Source organism: Echinococcus granulosus, assembly GCF_000524195.1.
Source record: "Echinococcus granulosus chromosome Unknown EG_S00006, whole genome shotgun sequence".
Classification (NCBI taxonomy): Eukaryota; Metazoa; Platyhelminthes; class Cestoda; order Cyclophyllidea; family Taeniidae; genus Echinococcus; species Echinococcus granulosus.
In genome coordinates, this window is record NW_020170386.1 from 816,452 (window position 1) to 831,616 (window position 15,165).

At 41.5% G+C, this 15,165-nt stretch overlaps 1 protein-coding gene across 1 annotated transcript in view; it reads left to right on the forward strand. All coding sequences in view use genetic code 11, as the record gives it.

Moving 5' to 3' along the window:
• The window catches only part of EGR_01592 (Myotubularin-related protein), a gene marked incomplete at both ends in the record, with an annotated part of 28,323 nt that overhangs the window by 1,448 nt on the left and 11,710 nt on the right, over nucleotides 1-15,165 (forward strand). Inside the window, 15 exons of the mRNA XM_024490841.1 lie at nucleotides 1,279-1,395; nucleotides 3,527-3,659; nucleotides 4,259-4,367; nucleotides 4,793-4,906; nucleotides 5,058-5,255; nucleotides 5,657-5,932; nucleotides 7,372-7,520; nucleotides 8,217-8,379; nucleotides 8,894-9,175; nucleotides 9,807-9,989; nucleotides 10,734-11,110; nucleotides 12,595-12,881; nucleotides 13,151-13,224; nucleotides 13,459-13,789; nucleotides 14,590-15,004. Coding sequence (XP_024354706.1) covers nucleotides 1,279-1,395; nucleotides 3,527-3,659; nucleotides 4,259-4,367; nucleotides 4,793-4,906; nucleotides 5,058-5,255; nucleotides 5,657-5,932; nucleotides 7,372-7,520; nucleotides 8,217-8,379; nucleotides 8,894-9,175; nucleotides 9,807-9,989; nucleotides 10,734-11,110; nucleotides 12,595-12,881; nucleotides 13,151-13,224; nucleotides 13,459-13,789; nucleotides 14,590-15,004 — 3,208 coding nt within the window. The remainder of the gene's footprint in view (nucleotides 1-1,278; nucleotides 1,396-3,526; nucleotides 3,660-4,258; nucleotides 4,368-4,792; nucleotides 4,907-5,057; nucleotides 5,256-5,656; nucleotides 5,933-7,371; nucleotides 7,521-8,216; nucleotides 8,380-8,893; nucleotides 9,176-9,806; nucleotides 9,990-10,733; nucleotides 11,111-12,594; nucleotides 12,882-13,150; nucleotides 13,225-13,458; nucleotides 13,790-14,589; nucleotides 15,005-15,165) is intronic.

Genomic DNA, 15,165 nt, shown 5'->3' on the forward strand with positions numbered 1-15,165 from the left:
CGTGGTTGGTCTAGCTTTAGATTATTACTACTTTTCCAACGATTTTTTAATGTAATCGGTGAAACTGTGTGTAAGTATTCCCAGTATGTTTTATTTTTTTTTCATTAGCTTTTATCACAATCAGAATTTAATGCGACGTATCTTCCTCCGATACTAGCTTCCGTTCATTTAATGATTCTGCACATTTTTTTATCATGTAGTTTTTAGCGATGTCAACCACTAGGAGCAGCTTCATGGTGATTTTTGCCTTGTTAGCCTAGTAAACAGCAAATCCTGCTTGTTGGAACTGTGCCAATGCAATATTTTACGAATGGTTTTGTGTACACATCGTTTCCAGTTTTTGCGACTTCGTTTTGTTAAGTCTAATGAACGATCATGGAAGACAATTGTCATTTATGGGCGCGCATACTGCAATGCTAAACATGGCCTCGTAGCAAAAATGTTTTTAATCTCTTGATACGCTTTGCGCTTATTATGTCACCTAAATAGGGGAAGGTTGGCTTACTACAACTTGGTGTTGAGCGTCAATTTTTGCAAAGTTGAAATAATCGCGGGACCGGAAAGTTTTAGGTAGATCGTGTTTGAATACTTCCTTTTTCGAGTCTTCTGAACTTATTTTTTAACTGACACACCACATTGGAAACTCATCTCACCTTTATCTGTGAATCTCGCCTTAAACGTCTAATAGCCCTATTTTAAGGTTCCCGTTTTGTGTGGATCTGTTTACAGAGGCATTACAAGTGGAACTGTTCTAGTGTGTCAATGCAGCCAACCATGACACGTGTAGAACGTCCTTTAATTTACATTGTACAGCCTCTTCCATTGTATTTACACGGTGGATTTCTAGTTGGACAATGTAGCATCCTGGTGACAGTCACTTTGAGTGTCTTGAAGTTTTGAGAGGATTTCTTGTCTAGGTGATTCAGCGAATGCGGTCGTCAAGATTTAGAGCGTATTTTAAGATAGGTGTTGAAAATCCAAGCTTAATTCTGTAGTGCTCTTCCATTATTTGGTATTTTTTTGCTGTGCTAATTTTACGGAAACCTTTGCCGTCAAATGGTTAATTTATCATGTGTGCGTGCTATTGGAAAATTTCAAGATCTCGCTAGTTGTGGGAAGCATGATGAGAACTCACATTTTGCAAATCTAACCTAGCTTGGGGGAACGGGACTTAATTGCACCACTTCTCAATGCGGGGGATTTGTTTAAGTATCCAGTTTTTTCTAGCTTTTGCACCCTGCAGCATTAGAAAACCTAAATATATTAATTAATGTTCAGGGGGCCCTCGAAAGACTTTCACAGTGGGTGCCAACGACCGGCAAACTGTACAACCTGCCAAGTGTCAGACGATACCCGTCACACGTTCTTCCGTGGCCAATCTTTTCAAATACTTAGGTAAGACCGTTAGGCATATCTACAACGCTTCAGATCTGCATTCAACTAGGATACTTTGTAGTTTTCCTTGCAGGAGTAAAATATTGGGGTACAATACCGAGGTCTAATGCCAATTTACTGTATAAAACTTTGCGAAGGGCGAACTTGTTGCACTGACTGTTATTTTTTGGAAGTAATGCTAGTTTTACCTTCTAGATGTTCTCTTCTACATTGGCACCATGCATTCCTCTTTGTCCCTTCAATAAGTTGTAATTTTATTTTAAAAATTTGAGCAGTGCTATTGGGATTGCTTTCATTGCTTGCCCTGCTCTTACGTTGATTTTCGGCTCGGAAAACCGTCACAAAACGTGTTTTTTGACTGATAGGTCATGTTTAGCCCTTCTCTATGTGCTCGTGTCTCAAGTGAGGGTATTTCTCCCTCTCTATTGCTCGGTTTTCGTAGTTACCCTAGTATCCCGTCTAATGGGAAGGTAGCCATATACGAACGGTCAGGACTACTAGCTAAAGCCGATTATTTTTAACAGTTACCTCACTTTTTATTAGTTTTCATTTTATTACTTTTATGGTGTGTGAGAAATTACATGGATCCGTCTTTTGTTTACTTGCCATTATTGATAATACCAGCTGGTTTGCTGAATAGACGAAATTTGACAAGTATATTTTGCTGTCAATAAATTGAATATGCAGCTGACTCACTACTCCACTCAATGGCTAGAGTGCTAGAGTCATGCCTTTTGAATACTAGCTCTGCCCTTTTGTCAAAGTTGATGTCCCACGCGCTGCTGCAATCGGGAAATTCAGTTTACATATAAACATCCGCACGATCACAACTGCCTCGCGGGACTTGTGAACTTTTTGGCACATCTTTATTATCCTTATCTTAAATTATCTGGATTCTCGTGTTCACGCGTTCCGTGTGTGGGTTCGCGCACACAGTCGTCCAGGTACTCCACATACACGCCATGACGTAATAATTAAATTGCATTAACGGATTTTTTTGCCATTGGTCGAACGGTCTTGCCGAATGTAGCTACTGTACAATCACCAATCCCGTAAGCCTGATTCATTTATTCAGTCGATTCGGATTTACTAAGGGCTGTCTGCTAGCGATGCATCCAAGAGGCACGTAGTCCATAGTGGCACGGACAGCATCTCTTCAACGGATGCATCCTCTTGTCACACGAACTTTCCACATCCGCCTGACTCACTGTTTCTCGTGAATCGTGCCACTTGGCGTCGGTCGCAACAGCTATTCAAATTTCATCCATCCCATCTTTACGGCATTATCTGGAGATCAGATCCTGTCGATTACTTTTGTACTGTAGCACGCATTTCTCCTATCTTGTTACATCGGCTTGTGGCTTCCTTCGACTCATAGTTGCCAACTTTGGTGGTAGGTGGTTTTTTACGCGTTGGGGCCCCCTTAATTTTTAGACTTGTGATAGCATTGCTTTCTGTCAATCACACACACACACACACACATTCGTGTTTACGTGCACTGGTAATGACTTAATTTTTTCACTGACAAACTCTTGAGGTCTTTACGAAGGTGGTCTTTTCGATTTGGGTGACCGTATCTTCGGTAAAATAGGAATATAGTTTTAGTATTTAAATAGATCATTGGAAATAGTTTTCTTCTGAGGCAAAAACATCTTGCTTGAGCCGAGCTTGTGTGTATCATCGGCAAAATTTGTGGCGAAGCCAAGCATTTCCATTCATCTCGACATGCACCTAATCCGTAGTGGTTAAATGTCATGACAGGGTTTTCGTTCCTTTCGTTCTTTTGCTGAGCCGTTCTCCACATCTATTTCTCCTGGCCTTGATGTGAACCCACGGAGAGTATTTTACCCAGTTGTCTTTCACAGTTTAAGGTAACCTACTGTCATCGTGGTTTTCGCTTCGCACTAGTGACTTATTATGAGGATACCAGGTTTACCAAAATAGGAACGAGTATTCTCCAAAATGCAATGAAGCGTGGTTATTATTTCCTGACCGGCAATGCTTTGTAGTTTTTGCTTCAAAGCATTGTTCAAATTCAACGTTCAGTATTTCTCCTACCTACAAAATTTATCCAACTCCGAAGAGATCACGGCTGTGAGATGCAGTGCTGATGATTACTTCTTTTTTCTAGGCATTGATAATGTGTTGCTGATGTTCACGGCGATGCTAAGTGACCAAAAGTTGTTGGTCTGCTCCCAAAGCTTGGTCCGTCTTACCGAGGCCTGTCACGCTCTCACATCGATTATCTACCCACTAAAATACGGGTGAGTTTGCATTCTAGCACTTCCATCACGCGTATGAGGGCCAACAGCTTGCTTGTTATTTAGACACGTGTTGTTTAATACAACAACACGCCCCAGTCTTGGGTTGTTTGTCCCCTGCTGACGAGTAACTGGTTGCTCCCGGCCTCCTGCTGGCATATGTGCACAGGATGCCGTGTGCAACGTCACCACTCTTACTATTGCCTCACAGGATAAGACCCTTGACTGCCAGGGAAGTAAAAACCGAACAACGTCCTACTTTTTGCATCACAACGAAGCGCATTCCGGGTATCACTTCTGAAATCTTTCCCTAATCCCATCAAAAAAATCTTGAACAGCATTGACAAACGTTGCAATTCATTTATATGCGATAATATTCATGTTTTTAGTTTTAATTCGGCGTTTTTTATTTTCGTTGACGGCATTTTTTAAGTAAACTGAATGGCGGTTTTAACTAAGTATCTGTGGAGGACGTAAAATCTCCCTTGGTAATGCAAAAACGATTAAAAGGTGTTTAGCAGGAATGCTTTTTTCATTCCTCTCCCCATTACCAGGGGGTCATTATTACTGGCATACTTTGAACCAACGTTATTTTATCACAGCAACACTTATGTTCCCATTCTACCGAGAGGCCTGCTGGATTATCTGAGTGCTCCAACGCCCTTCCTTTACGGCATCCACGCGTCCTACCGTCATCTTCTTCCCGATATTGTAAGTGATTCGTATACGTACGTCCTTAATGTTGTGTTGTAGGGGTAAATGCCGTGTTTAGGCGCTAAGGGTAGATTAGAATTAGCTTAAATGCAGGATCTTTACTGCAGCACGCCCTGTACTAGACGGAGGGCTTTTTAGTCAGTTAAATTAATATTTTTAAAACCACTCAACTCTTTTTTTCATCGATTGTTTTAAGGATGAATAAGTCCCCGATTTCGGATTATGGCGTTAAATTGTGATGTAGATTTTTTGATATTTGATTATTATTGTGGCGAAATCTAACAACAGTCTTATGTATTGAACCAAACTGTTCGTATCAGGATTCATTCAGCTCTAGTTCCCTGTTCGCCTTGTTACACACAGCTTACTTCTGGTTGGGTTTTAACAGGTACGTCATTGTGCAGTTATTGTCTTTCCCACAGCCGGATGTATTCATAGCAGATCTCGATGTCGGACGTGTTATTTGCCCAGAGAATATCCCTCTTCCCCAGATTCCTCAACCCTTCCTCACCGAGGCAATACAAAGCCTCTTCCATGTAAGGAGTTCCCTAATTACATTCCTCTTTTTAACTATTGAGCCGCCCATTTCGCTTTGTTTGTACCCAATCTGTTTAGCCTATAGGCCTGTAGATTTTTAAAACCTTGTCGAACTAGAGGGTTTTATTAGTGGTGGCGTCATACGTCTAGATATTGAGTCCCGACCTATTGATCTCTGACAACGTCTACCCTCCTCCACCGGAGACTGTACCCCAACTGACTCCCGAGCAGATCGACAAGAAACTGCGTGCCGTATTCCTACATCTATTCGCATCCATCTTCGTTGGTTATCGCTCCTGCCTCACCATCACTCGCATTCATCCACAGCCCGTCATCCACTTCAACCGGGTGAGCACATCATAATCTTCCCATCCTCTTCGAGCACATTTGCCCTCGCAAATAATCCAGTCATTGCTTCTATATGCTTTACACACCCTAAGTAGGGGTAAAAGTTGGTTTTTATCATATCTACAGTAACTAGTTACGAACAAAACAAATCTATTTTCTACTTAATTTGCTAACATGGGTTCGTTCAGTCATTTATGATATATTTTTCACAAATAACGTTAAATTTCGTTGTATTTTGTACATATTAGTACTTCATTACCATTATTTTGTTTTAAGTGCGACGGATCGCCCACGTAGTTGTGGATCCACTGCGATTTCTCTAGGTTATTGTGAATAGTAAGAAGTTTATCAAAGTGAAATTGAGCTGGGAACTTAAGCATTTGTGCATATGTTGTCTGCAGTCGCTGTTTCTGGTGTTGCGAGGCGTGCACGAGCCGGACGACTTTTTCGACCGTCTTCTCTCTAGCATGCGCTTCCACCGGTTTGTGCTGGAGCGTGGTCCACCATTTCGGGTGTGCGACCTCTTTGACGAGGCGTATGATGTGGCGCGCACCAAGGCGCAACCTCTCGTGCCTCAATTCGTTGCCGACGTTTCCTTCCCCGACATGGATTACGAAGCCTTCCTCACCGATTTCACCCTCTCTCTTGATCGTATCGCTCAAAAATTCATGGAAAATGTACGTTCTACCCTCCCAGCTTTTTTAGTATGTTCTCTACCAGCGTCACGTACATGTGTGATACCCCCAATTTTTCTTGCATGAGCCTAGCATTGCACATGCGTGACTTGTGTTTACAATAACTACTTGTACTAAATGGTGTCACAAATAGATTGATTAACTTTTAAAAAATGAAACTGTTGTATGACATTCTTGATATGCGAATAATTGTTTTGATTTTTTGAATAGCATTTGAATAGGCGCTTTCAGTAAAGTGAGTGTTGAAGCCATGTTAGAACAATAGTACATCTGGGTTGTGGTAGTCTATTTTCTTCTGAGGCCCTAATAGTCGACAGTGGGTGTTCTAAGGATTGGAATTTGAAGCGATTAGTGTACACACAAACAAAACATGAATTTGATTTGGTATCATTGTTTAATCTAGTGTTTCCACTTATTATTATTTGCTTACCTATTAAACATAACTACTGAAATGCATTCTTTTGCCTCAAATCTATTCGTTGATTGATGGTGACCATAAGTTTCCTTTTACATTGTTATGTTTCAATTTTCATACATGGCTCCACTTGCCTGGTCCAAGGTATTGCATTATAAATTGTCTAGGTGTGTCCTGGTCACCGCTACCCATACCTCTGCGTTTTTGGATATATGATCTAGAATGAATAGTAACCAGCATTTGCCACGGATTTATCTAGCTGAAGCTCTTTTTGCCTTTTTCGAGCACAGACATGCGGTGACACTTGCAGATGGACGGCTGTATGCTTAAGTGCTTATTAAATGTGGTGTAATGCTTTTCCCACTTTTCCCTCACATCCTGTTCGTCTGACGGTGAAGAATTTCTCTGTCGGGAATGCTTTGGTTCCTCTATTGCGATGTGAAAGCTCTTTTTTGCGCGTGATGAGAGTCGGTTTCAGAAAACACTACTAGTACACTCACATCTCCCCTGTGGCCTCAATTATGTTTATATCGTTTAAATAATTACTATTTTAGGGCTTTTTCATTTTCATGCTAGTAGTATTTAATTACATAGTGGTTGAATTCAACAATTTTATGCTGTTACAATTTTTAATTCCTGTGAACACTTGTGGTTGTGCAGTTTGGATTTGAATAAGGAAATATGTAACGTGTATCTGTTTATGGTGCTTAAACTATAATCACTGACCGCTTGTGTTATCTGATGGGTTTTAACTATGTTGAATTGGTAATACCATTTTAACTGTTAGCAGTGGAGTCGGAGTAGTTTCAAACGGTGAGCACCAATAAACTATCTCCTTATGAACCGTATTCCATTTACCCTGCGTACACTCCATCAAGTCAAACCAGTCTGCTTCAGTGTGTGTGGATGCATTTGCATGTATGTGGTGGGCTATTCGAATAACCTTACATGTTTTTCGGATTTGTTCATTGAAGTTGACTACATTGTGCATTTCCCTTATACATAGGAGCACGACGAGGGCCATCAAATTGTTGACGTAATTCAGGCAGAGGCAGTAGAAGCGCACAATCGTCTTCACCACCGCCCCTTCCCTCGACTTAACGCCCAAAAAGTAGACGAGTTTGTACAGGTGGCTCAGGAGCTGCGTAGCCAATCGTGAGTTCCATTTCCAAAAACGAATATCTTACCAAATACTTCCACAGATAGGTCTTGTCTTCTGGAATAAACTTTAATGCCATAGCTTGCATTTTACCTATCATTGAAATTGTTGAATTCGTACAATTAGATTCTACCAGACAGTATTTCTTTCGTTTGTATAGCAACTAATTGGGCTATGATGTACTTATTAGTTAAAACTTGCGCGAGGTAGTTTGTCTATCTAACACTTTTGTCATTTACCATTTTTGGTATGGTATAAAAAGCATGGCAATCATGTAAACCAGTTTGGCAGTCAATAAACACATAATCGAGGTTGTTGTTTTATCTGCTATGCTTGCAGAATTCTTTTACTTTTCTAACAATTCAGTAAATAAAGTAAACTTATCAATAACCAATACTTTTAATCCTCCTTTGAACGGACATGAATATTTTACAATCTTTGTGTCAGTAAAAATATATTGGCTGTATTTTAGCAACTCTCCACTGTAATAAAAAAGAATAGATTTTACTGCTGAAGCTGTGATATTAATTGAATTTTGACGCACAACACCGCCTTATTCCTTGACTTCTCATTTGCATGAAAATTTGTTTTTAGAACCTTTTCGCCTCCTCGTGCGTTTCATTAAGATATTTACAAGCAAGTTGTCTGCTTTATCTTGGCATTCTTTCAAGTTGTGTTTGCGCTTTATCCAGAGTGCCACTGACCATGGAGGTGGAGGAAAAGCCTCGCATTGTGCCCAAAGGTGAGCAGTTGGACCGTAACGCGTTCAAATCAGAGCTGCCCTCGGACAAATGCCGTGTTATCCGTGAATTTGTCGCTGACATCTTCGATTTGCACATCACCGAGGCTCTCAAGGTGTCTCCTTATTTCATGACCTCCTTCATCATCCCTGATTTAATAGTTCCTCATTACCACTTTAGAGTGCCATCCGTGCTCTGTAGATCAGTGTCTATGTTTCGACTGCAGTTATGTGCGTTTTCGTAGTACACCGATTTGGATAACAAATTATACAATATTATCGTGGTATATGTTGCTCTTCATATTCTTTATTTTATCTTTCATTGACTATGACCCTTTGTTTAGATGTTAAAAATAACTATTTGTTTCCGAATCATCCCTTTTGTGCTCACTGATACGTTACATCCTTGAGTCGATCTTTTCTCACATTTTTTTAACAATTAATGTCTCAGCGTTCAAATATCTTCGACCTTTGATGTCTTTATGCATTCCTCATAAGTGCAGATGTCGTAAGTCCCGACTGCATTTGGAATTATTTTATGCAATCAGCAATATGGTTTTCTTTGAAGATCTCAAGCATCACTTACAAGTTGTGTTTGCAAATAATAAAGCCTGTTGCATGCCTTTTCAGCGTCGTAACACTATTCGACAGAACTTGAAGTCACAGCCCTTTCGACGCCTCTTTGTGGATGAGCTGTGCAAGAGAATCATTCCACCCATGGCCTCTTCTGAAAGTCTCAACTCCACCTTTCCCGAAGCCGTGACTGTGGAGTTCGAGCGTCGAGCCTCACTCAACTGGGAGCAGTTTGATGTCATCGTGGGACTCCTTGATGAGGCCTTGCGCTACGAGGGGATGTCCTACAACACCGTTATAGCTCCTCCTGTTTTGGAACTTACTACCAGAATCAGTACTGTAGGCACTGGTTTTGCTTTTTAAAACATATATGCAAGCTAACTTTAGGCTAATAAGAGTTGAACCCTCTGCTATTTTACTGGCAAGCAAGCCAAGTCATTAGCCGACTACCTGTGGAATTTCGATGTTCATGAGCTCTAATTGCTGAATGGCACATGAAGCAGTAGATGTCCGTTATCGGTCTGGCAGTATTGATGGGGTCATACTTTGACTTAAGAGCATGACTCTTCCCTTCATAATTTTATTTCCATATTTCCATAATTTGCATTTAATCGATTCAATGAATCTAGATGTTAGACACGCCTTTCATAGTGCCATTTTTGACTCAATATCGTTGGAGGTTGTTGTTGATGTACACGCACGCATTTTATTGGCGCTAGCACCCGTTTATTTGCTAAGTAACCTTGTTAATCGCGCGAAATTTTGCCTTCGAAGTACTTTTCTATGGTCTGGTCATTATGAAGCATGGTCGATTTCCTCGTATGGACTCACAGAAACTGCTGTAGTCAATTACTGGACCCACCGGATCTCTAACCTCATGCCACATTGGGCCAAATTGTGGGGTGAAGCTGTACTATTTTACCCCATAATGAGTGAGGGTAATTTACTCTGTCTGCCGTCCCTATTGCAGCAACTCGGCGGGATGCGTTATTTTGCCAACATGACGCATCACATACAGCGTCACAGGATCTGGTCGGAAATGAGTTTCTGGGAGGATGTCTTCAACGAGCAAGTGAACAACCAAATCAAGCAGCTCTATTTGCATCAATCCGAGGAGGAGCGCAAAAGCGGTATTCCCTCTGCTGATCTCCCGGTAAATTTTATCTCTATTCTTGGTGTTACTGCCCTTACTAAACTACTTCGTAGGCAAAAGCCCTTGTGAATCATATATGTGTGATCTGTGTACTTCTACTACATAGTCATATGCATATTTTACATTGTTATCATACCATGGAGTGGTTCTGTTGATGCAATCACAGTGCCTTTTAGCTCACAAGCCGTCAAACAGTTATATTCCCGAATATTTTATGTTGCCAACACGTGACTACCGATGCCTCTACGCAATTGTGTCATTTTCGAAAACTTAATAGCAGTAAAATAACATTGTGAGTCGGACTTAGTGAATGCACGACGAACTTGCGACCTTGCACCATACGTCTGCCAATTCTTATTGAATCTGCTTGTGCGCGCTGTTTTGAAGGCTAATTTATTTGATCTTTGGGGGAAAAGGCCTTTGCAAACAAATCACACAATTAAACATTGTCAACAGGATTTCTGCGTATGCTTTCGAGACTTCAAACCTATTCTTTTTTGTGGCGCTTAAGGATTTTACTTCTGACATAACAATAGGATTTTATCGTCCAAAAAGAAGCATTTATGTGCTATTTGCTTTATTTACAGATTGTCTACTCATTGACGGATTGATTCTTAAGGGGTACAGCGGTATATGCAAGTAATATTTTACTAGAAAAGATAGCTGGCGATAGAAGGAAGGGTTGTGAATATCGCTGCATGAATACACAGAGTGATAGATATTGCCCTCTTTTTTTCTGCGAAGACAATTTACTCGTCTGACCAGTCGGTGCTGGAGATAGCGGCGGAGGAGCTGCGCTCGGGCAGTCTGCGCTCGGCAGAGTTGCAGGCGAGTCTGCAGCAACAGGAGGAGGGCACGGTGTACGCGCAGATCCTCCATTTCATAAATCTCATTGCCAACTTCCGTGTTCCTCTGAACGCTGCCGCACCCCTCATTCCTAGCACTGATCAGTTCGGTGGCGTCACCTCTGCTCCCGCTTCCTCGCAGGTGGCCTCCGTCTCCGGTGTTCTGCCTGCCGGCGGCGCTCAACAGTACCAGCGTGGGCTGCCAAATGGCTGGCCTGCGGGCACCCCCAGCCCAATCAATTACCCCCACGACAGGCGTGATTTGTCCTTCACCAGGTGAGGATGTCCTCCTTTCATGCATTAGCACATTTGCTCCCTACGATGTAGTCTTGATTGCACCGCAGTTAAGGCAGCATTTTAGTCTCCTATGTTATCCATTTTTGTAAAAATGGGGTCACTTTCATCCCTCTGTCTTAGTATGTGATTGATGCGCTGGCATTTTACTTAACCGTCAACTGCTCATGAATAAAGAGGCGCAACCTTCGGACCGCAAGTAAACAGGTCTTCATCAGCTCAAAGCATTGCTTTTCTTGTACTCGGGCACAATAAAGCCCAAGGCTGTTTAGACGGAGTAGTAGTTAGGCCCATCGTTCCCATTCGTCACCACAATACTTGTGAGTATAATTAGATTTTTCGTGCGTGGTTTTTTTGTTCTGTTGTTCATGTTACATCCTAAGGTTTTAAGGCTACCCTTTAGTGTGCACGCCTGGTCGCTTTCTTTTACTGCATGCATGGACTGCTTTTACTAACCTTTGTATATACCTCAATCGCCCACTAGTTTTTTAGGTGGAAAGTAGAAGAGCGATGCACGTGTTTAGAAGCATTGCAATCGAATTTTGGAGGAGAGATCTGCTTGCCATCTACCGGATACTTTTTAGACTCTTTTCTTTTCTAGTGCATGAATGGCCGGGCTTCCAAGTCTCAAAGGTTAAACAGTTAATTATAGAGCCAAACTATACAAACTATCCAATAACCATTTAATGGTCCTGTTTATTTTATTCCACTATTCGTATATTTTCAATTCGGGGATTTTAGCATATCAAAGACATTTTTAAAAATACTTCGAAATGAGAAAACCATTTCTCGGGGTGTTGATACCTTATTTAATAGTGTTAAATTTTTTTATGCTCCATCAAAGCACGTTACTATTTTTTTTGCTGCTAGTGCTTTTACTTCGGTTACGAAATGAATTCTTCTTTCCAGTTTTTTTTTCAAAGTATTTGTTGTGGGTATGATGTGGGCTTTGGTGTTGCGAATAGTTGCAAGCTGGTATCACGCAACGCCGAAATTTCACGCCAAGGTGTTGGCTCATCACCGCTGGTGAGTTGATGCGCCTCCTGAGAATTTCGTCTCCAAATAGAGTTCTTTAATTAGCTTCAGTGATCTCAACCATTTCTCACTTTTTTGTACAGTCTCCTTAAAAGGAGATTTTCGAGCCAATCTGCCATCTTTGAGTGACGGGATCATAATTTGTGGTAATTCATTCATAAACCCCTGCTTTTTTTGGACAGCACGAAATTGGATGTAAACAATCGACTGATAGGATTTTTATCGCTTTTGTTCACACACCCACGACAACATGGGTCTAAATTAAGCTTAGTATTTTATTGTTAAACATTGACTTTTTAGCACCTAGTTCCTTATTGTGGAGTGATTGAATGGGTGGATGTGTGCCCATGAGAGTCGAAAGCCTTGTTTGGTGTTTCCACGTTTGCGCATTAAAGTTGCACATCATATAACTTCGGCGGTTAACTTTTTAGCACATTGCTATCGTCGAATCACAATGAGCGTAGATCCGTTTCCCATGGTGGCAGTAGCAGTGGTGTCGGAGGTGGAGGACTGGGTCAGCACCACGGCCACCACGTCTCGTCCATTCCTCCTGGAGGAGGTGGGACGTCATCGTCGTCATTGTCGCGAGACGCTGTTCCCACCTCTGACGTTGTTCTCGGCGAATTGGCAGAGTGGATCTGTAAATTTGTTGAAAAGGTCGGCGCCGAAAATGCCCTCCCGGAGGCCAGCATTATTCAGATTAAAAACAAAGTAGACAGTATGTTTTCCCCTTGTTCTTAACTGGTCTGAATGACCTACGATCAGTATTGGCTAAAGTAGTTACTCTCGTCACTCGTCGGAGATTTAATGAAAATACATCGATAAAGCTGTTTAAGCGTATGCATTAGCAGTCATTCGTAACGCATGACGAGTACATAAATGACCGATTCGATTTTTAATTTAATGTGTACTTGAGTCCTTCTTTGTCTTCCCTACGAAACATTTCAATGATATAATAACATTTAAAACAAAAATTTTCTCTTTAAGGTATTTTGGAAGGTCATTTACTTAACCTGGCGGATATCTATCCCGAGGTGAAGAAAATTCCAAAAATTAAAAAGGTAACGCTAGTCTTAACGCGATATCAATTTATTTGTACCAGAAAGCTATCCATACCTCATCACAATAGCATACTATAGTGGTGAAGATTGTTGGCCTTGCTCTTTTTAACCCAGCATGATAAATCCCTGTCGAATTTATTGTCCAAGCTTTCCCCAAGTTGTTTTTGCGAGAAAGTGTTTGATTAGTTGAGGCACGTTCCCGGCCTCCATTGAACTTGAATAATTGCATTGTAGCCGGAGATAGCGAACCCGGCGCTTCTCGCGGATGAGAGCATAATTCGGCTAGCGGGTCTGGATCGGCTGCCCTGTCAGTTGCTCATTGACGGCCGAATGGAGCGAGTTGGCGACAGCGGCGGCAGTGGTGGTGCTGGCGGAGGCGACTGGAGTCGGTCAGAGCAGATGGTCTTCTTTGATGCTAATAACGCTAACGTGGTGGCGCCTTCCTCACATGAGATCTTCAACGAGGAGGTGGACAGTGTCATTCGTACCCTACTACCCGCTCAAGGGGCCCTCTTCGTTACTAACTACCGCGTCATATTCATTGGCGTGCCAAAGGATCCCTTCCGTATGTGCTTCGCCGTTGACCGGAGATACAGACTTGGATTTTTAATGATCCTGATTTTTTAACTGTATGAAAAACATTAATTTTGATTATCGTCTGTTTTTCTGTAGTTTGAGACAATAGACTCTAAATAACAGCCTTAGCTGTGCTCTATCTACTATTCTTTGCAACTACTTGATTTCACCGAGAATCCCTTTCATGAAAAACGTTGGAGCTCAAATAAACTCAGAGGCCCATGATGTCACGAAAATGTATATCGTTCAGACAAAAGTGGTTTTTCCGTTTGCAAAATTTATTAGTTTTCACATCGTTGCGTAACAAATAAGACTTTTTTAATCAAGAAGTTTTTAGAACCGAGCTGTATATTTTTCTGCATTTCGATTTATTGTTATCAAACTACGTCGACGCGTCCTTTTGACCATCAAATATAAGCACTTACTTTATCATATTTTATTTATCATATTTATCATATTATCATATTTTATCATATCATATTATCATATTTTATCATATATCATATTATCATATTATCATATTTAAGCTATTTCTGTTCTTGACATCTATCAATCAGGGTGGTCAATCAAATTAAGAAAAAATTGATTGCTAGTGCTGCTTCACATTTGCCCGTATTTGCCTGTTGAGACGGTCGGCAAACATTAGCGTTCTGCTCATGTTTCAAACTAAAAGTTTCATTTTAGAGACTCATGCGCAGTGGATATCAATAGGTTGGACACGTAAGGGTTGGTTTTTAGTCTATGCATTAGGACTATTGGAGCAATTTCTGTACCATTGTGTTCATGTAGAGTCGAACAAAGTGGTGTGCCGCAGTTTCCCTGTCGCTGCACTGCACTCGATTAAACGGATGGGTAGCACACGGGTGGTGACCACCATCCCCGTGGCACCTACAATTGCAACATCTCTCGAAATGGGCGCTGGCGGTGGTAGCAGTGGTAAAAAACAACACCGGAAGCTGCGTGTTGGCGGCGTCTCGTCTTCTTCTTCTTCTTCCACAGAGACATTGGACATCTATCGCCTGCGTGCGCTCACAATGCAGATGATGCGCCTCGGCTTCGACCCTGATGAGGTACCTTCTGAGGCACGTGACGATTTGCGACACCTCCTTGTCGAACTGCGCTTCCACGCCATCATTGGACTCAGCTTCAACTCTCCGAACTCTCGAGCATCCCAGGCATTGTTTGCCTCAGAAAATGCTAATGGGTATGTTCTTTGTAAAAAACGCTTATTTTCATGCACGTTTGGCTTTTTAAAGGCTTGTCAAACAAATCTATTTTGTGCAAATGTTTTTACTATTGGCGTTTACACCTTAGTTTTGCATAATTATTTCATTAACTTTTTCATACGGTGGCTTGGAATTCTTC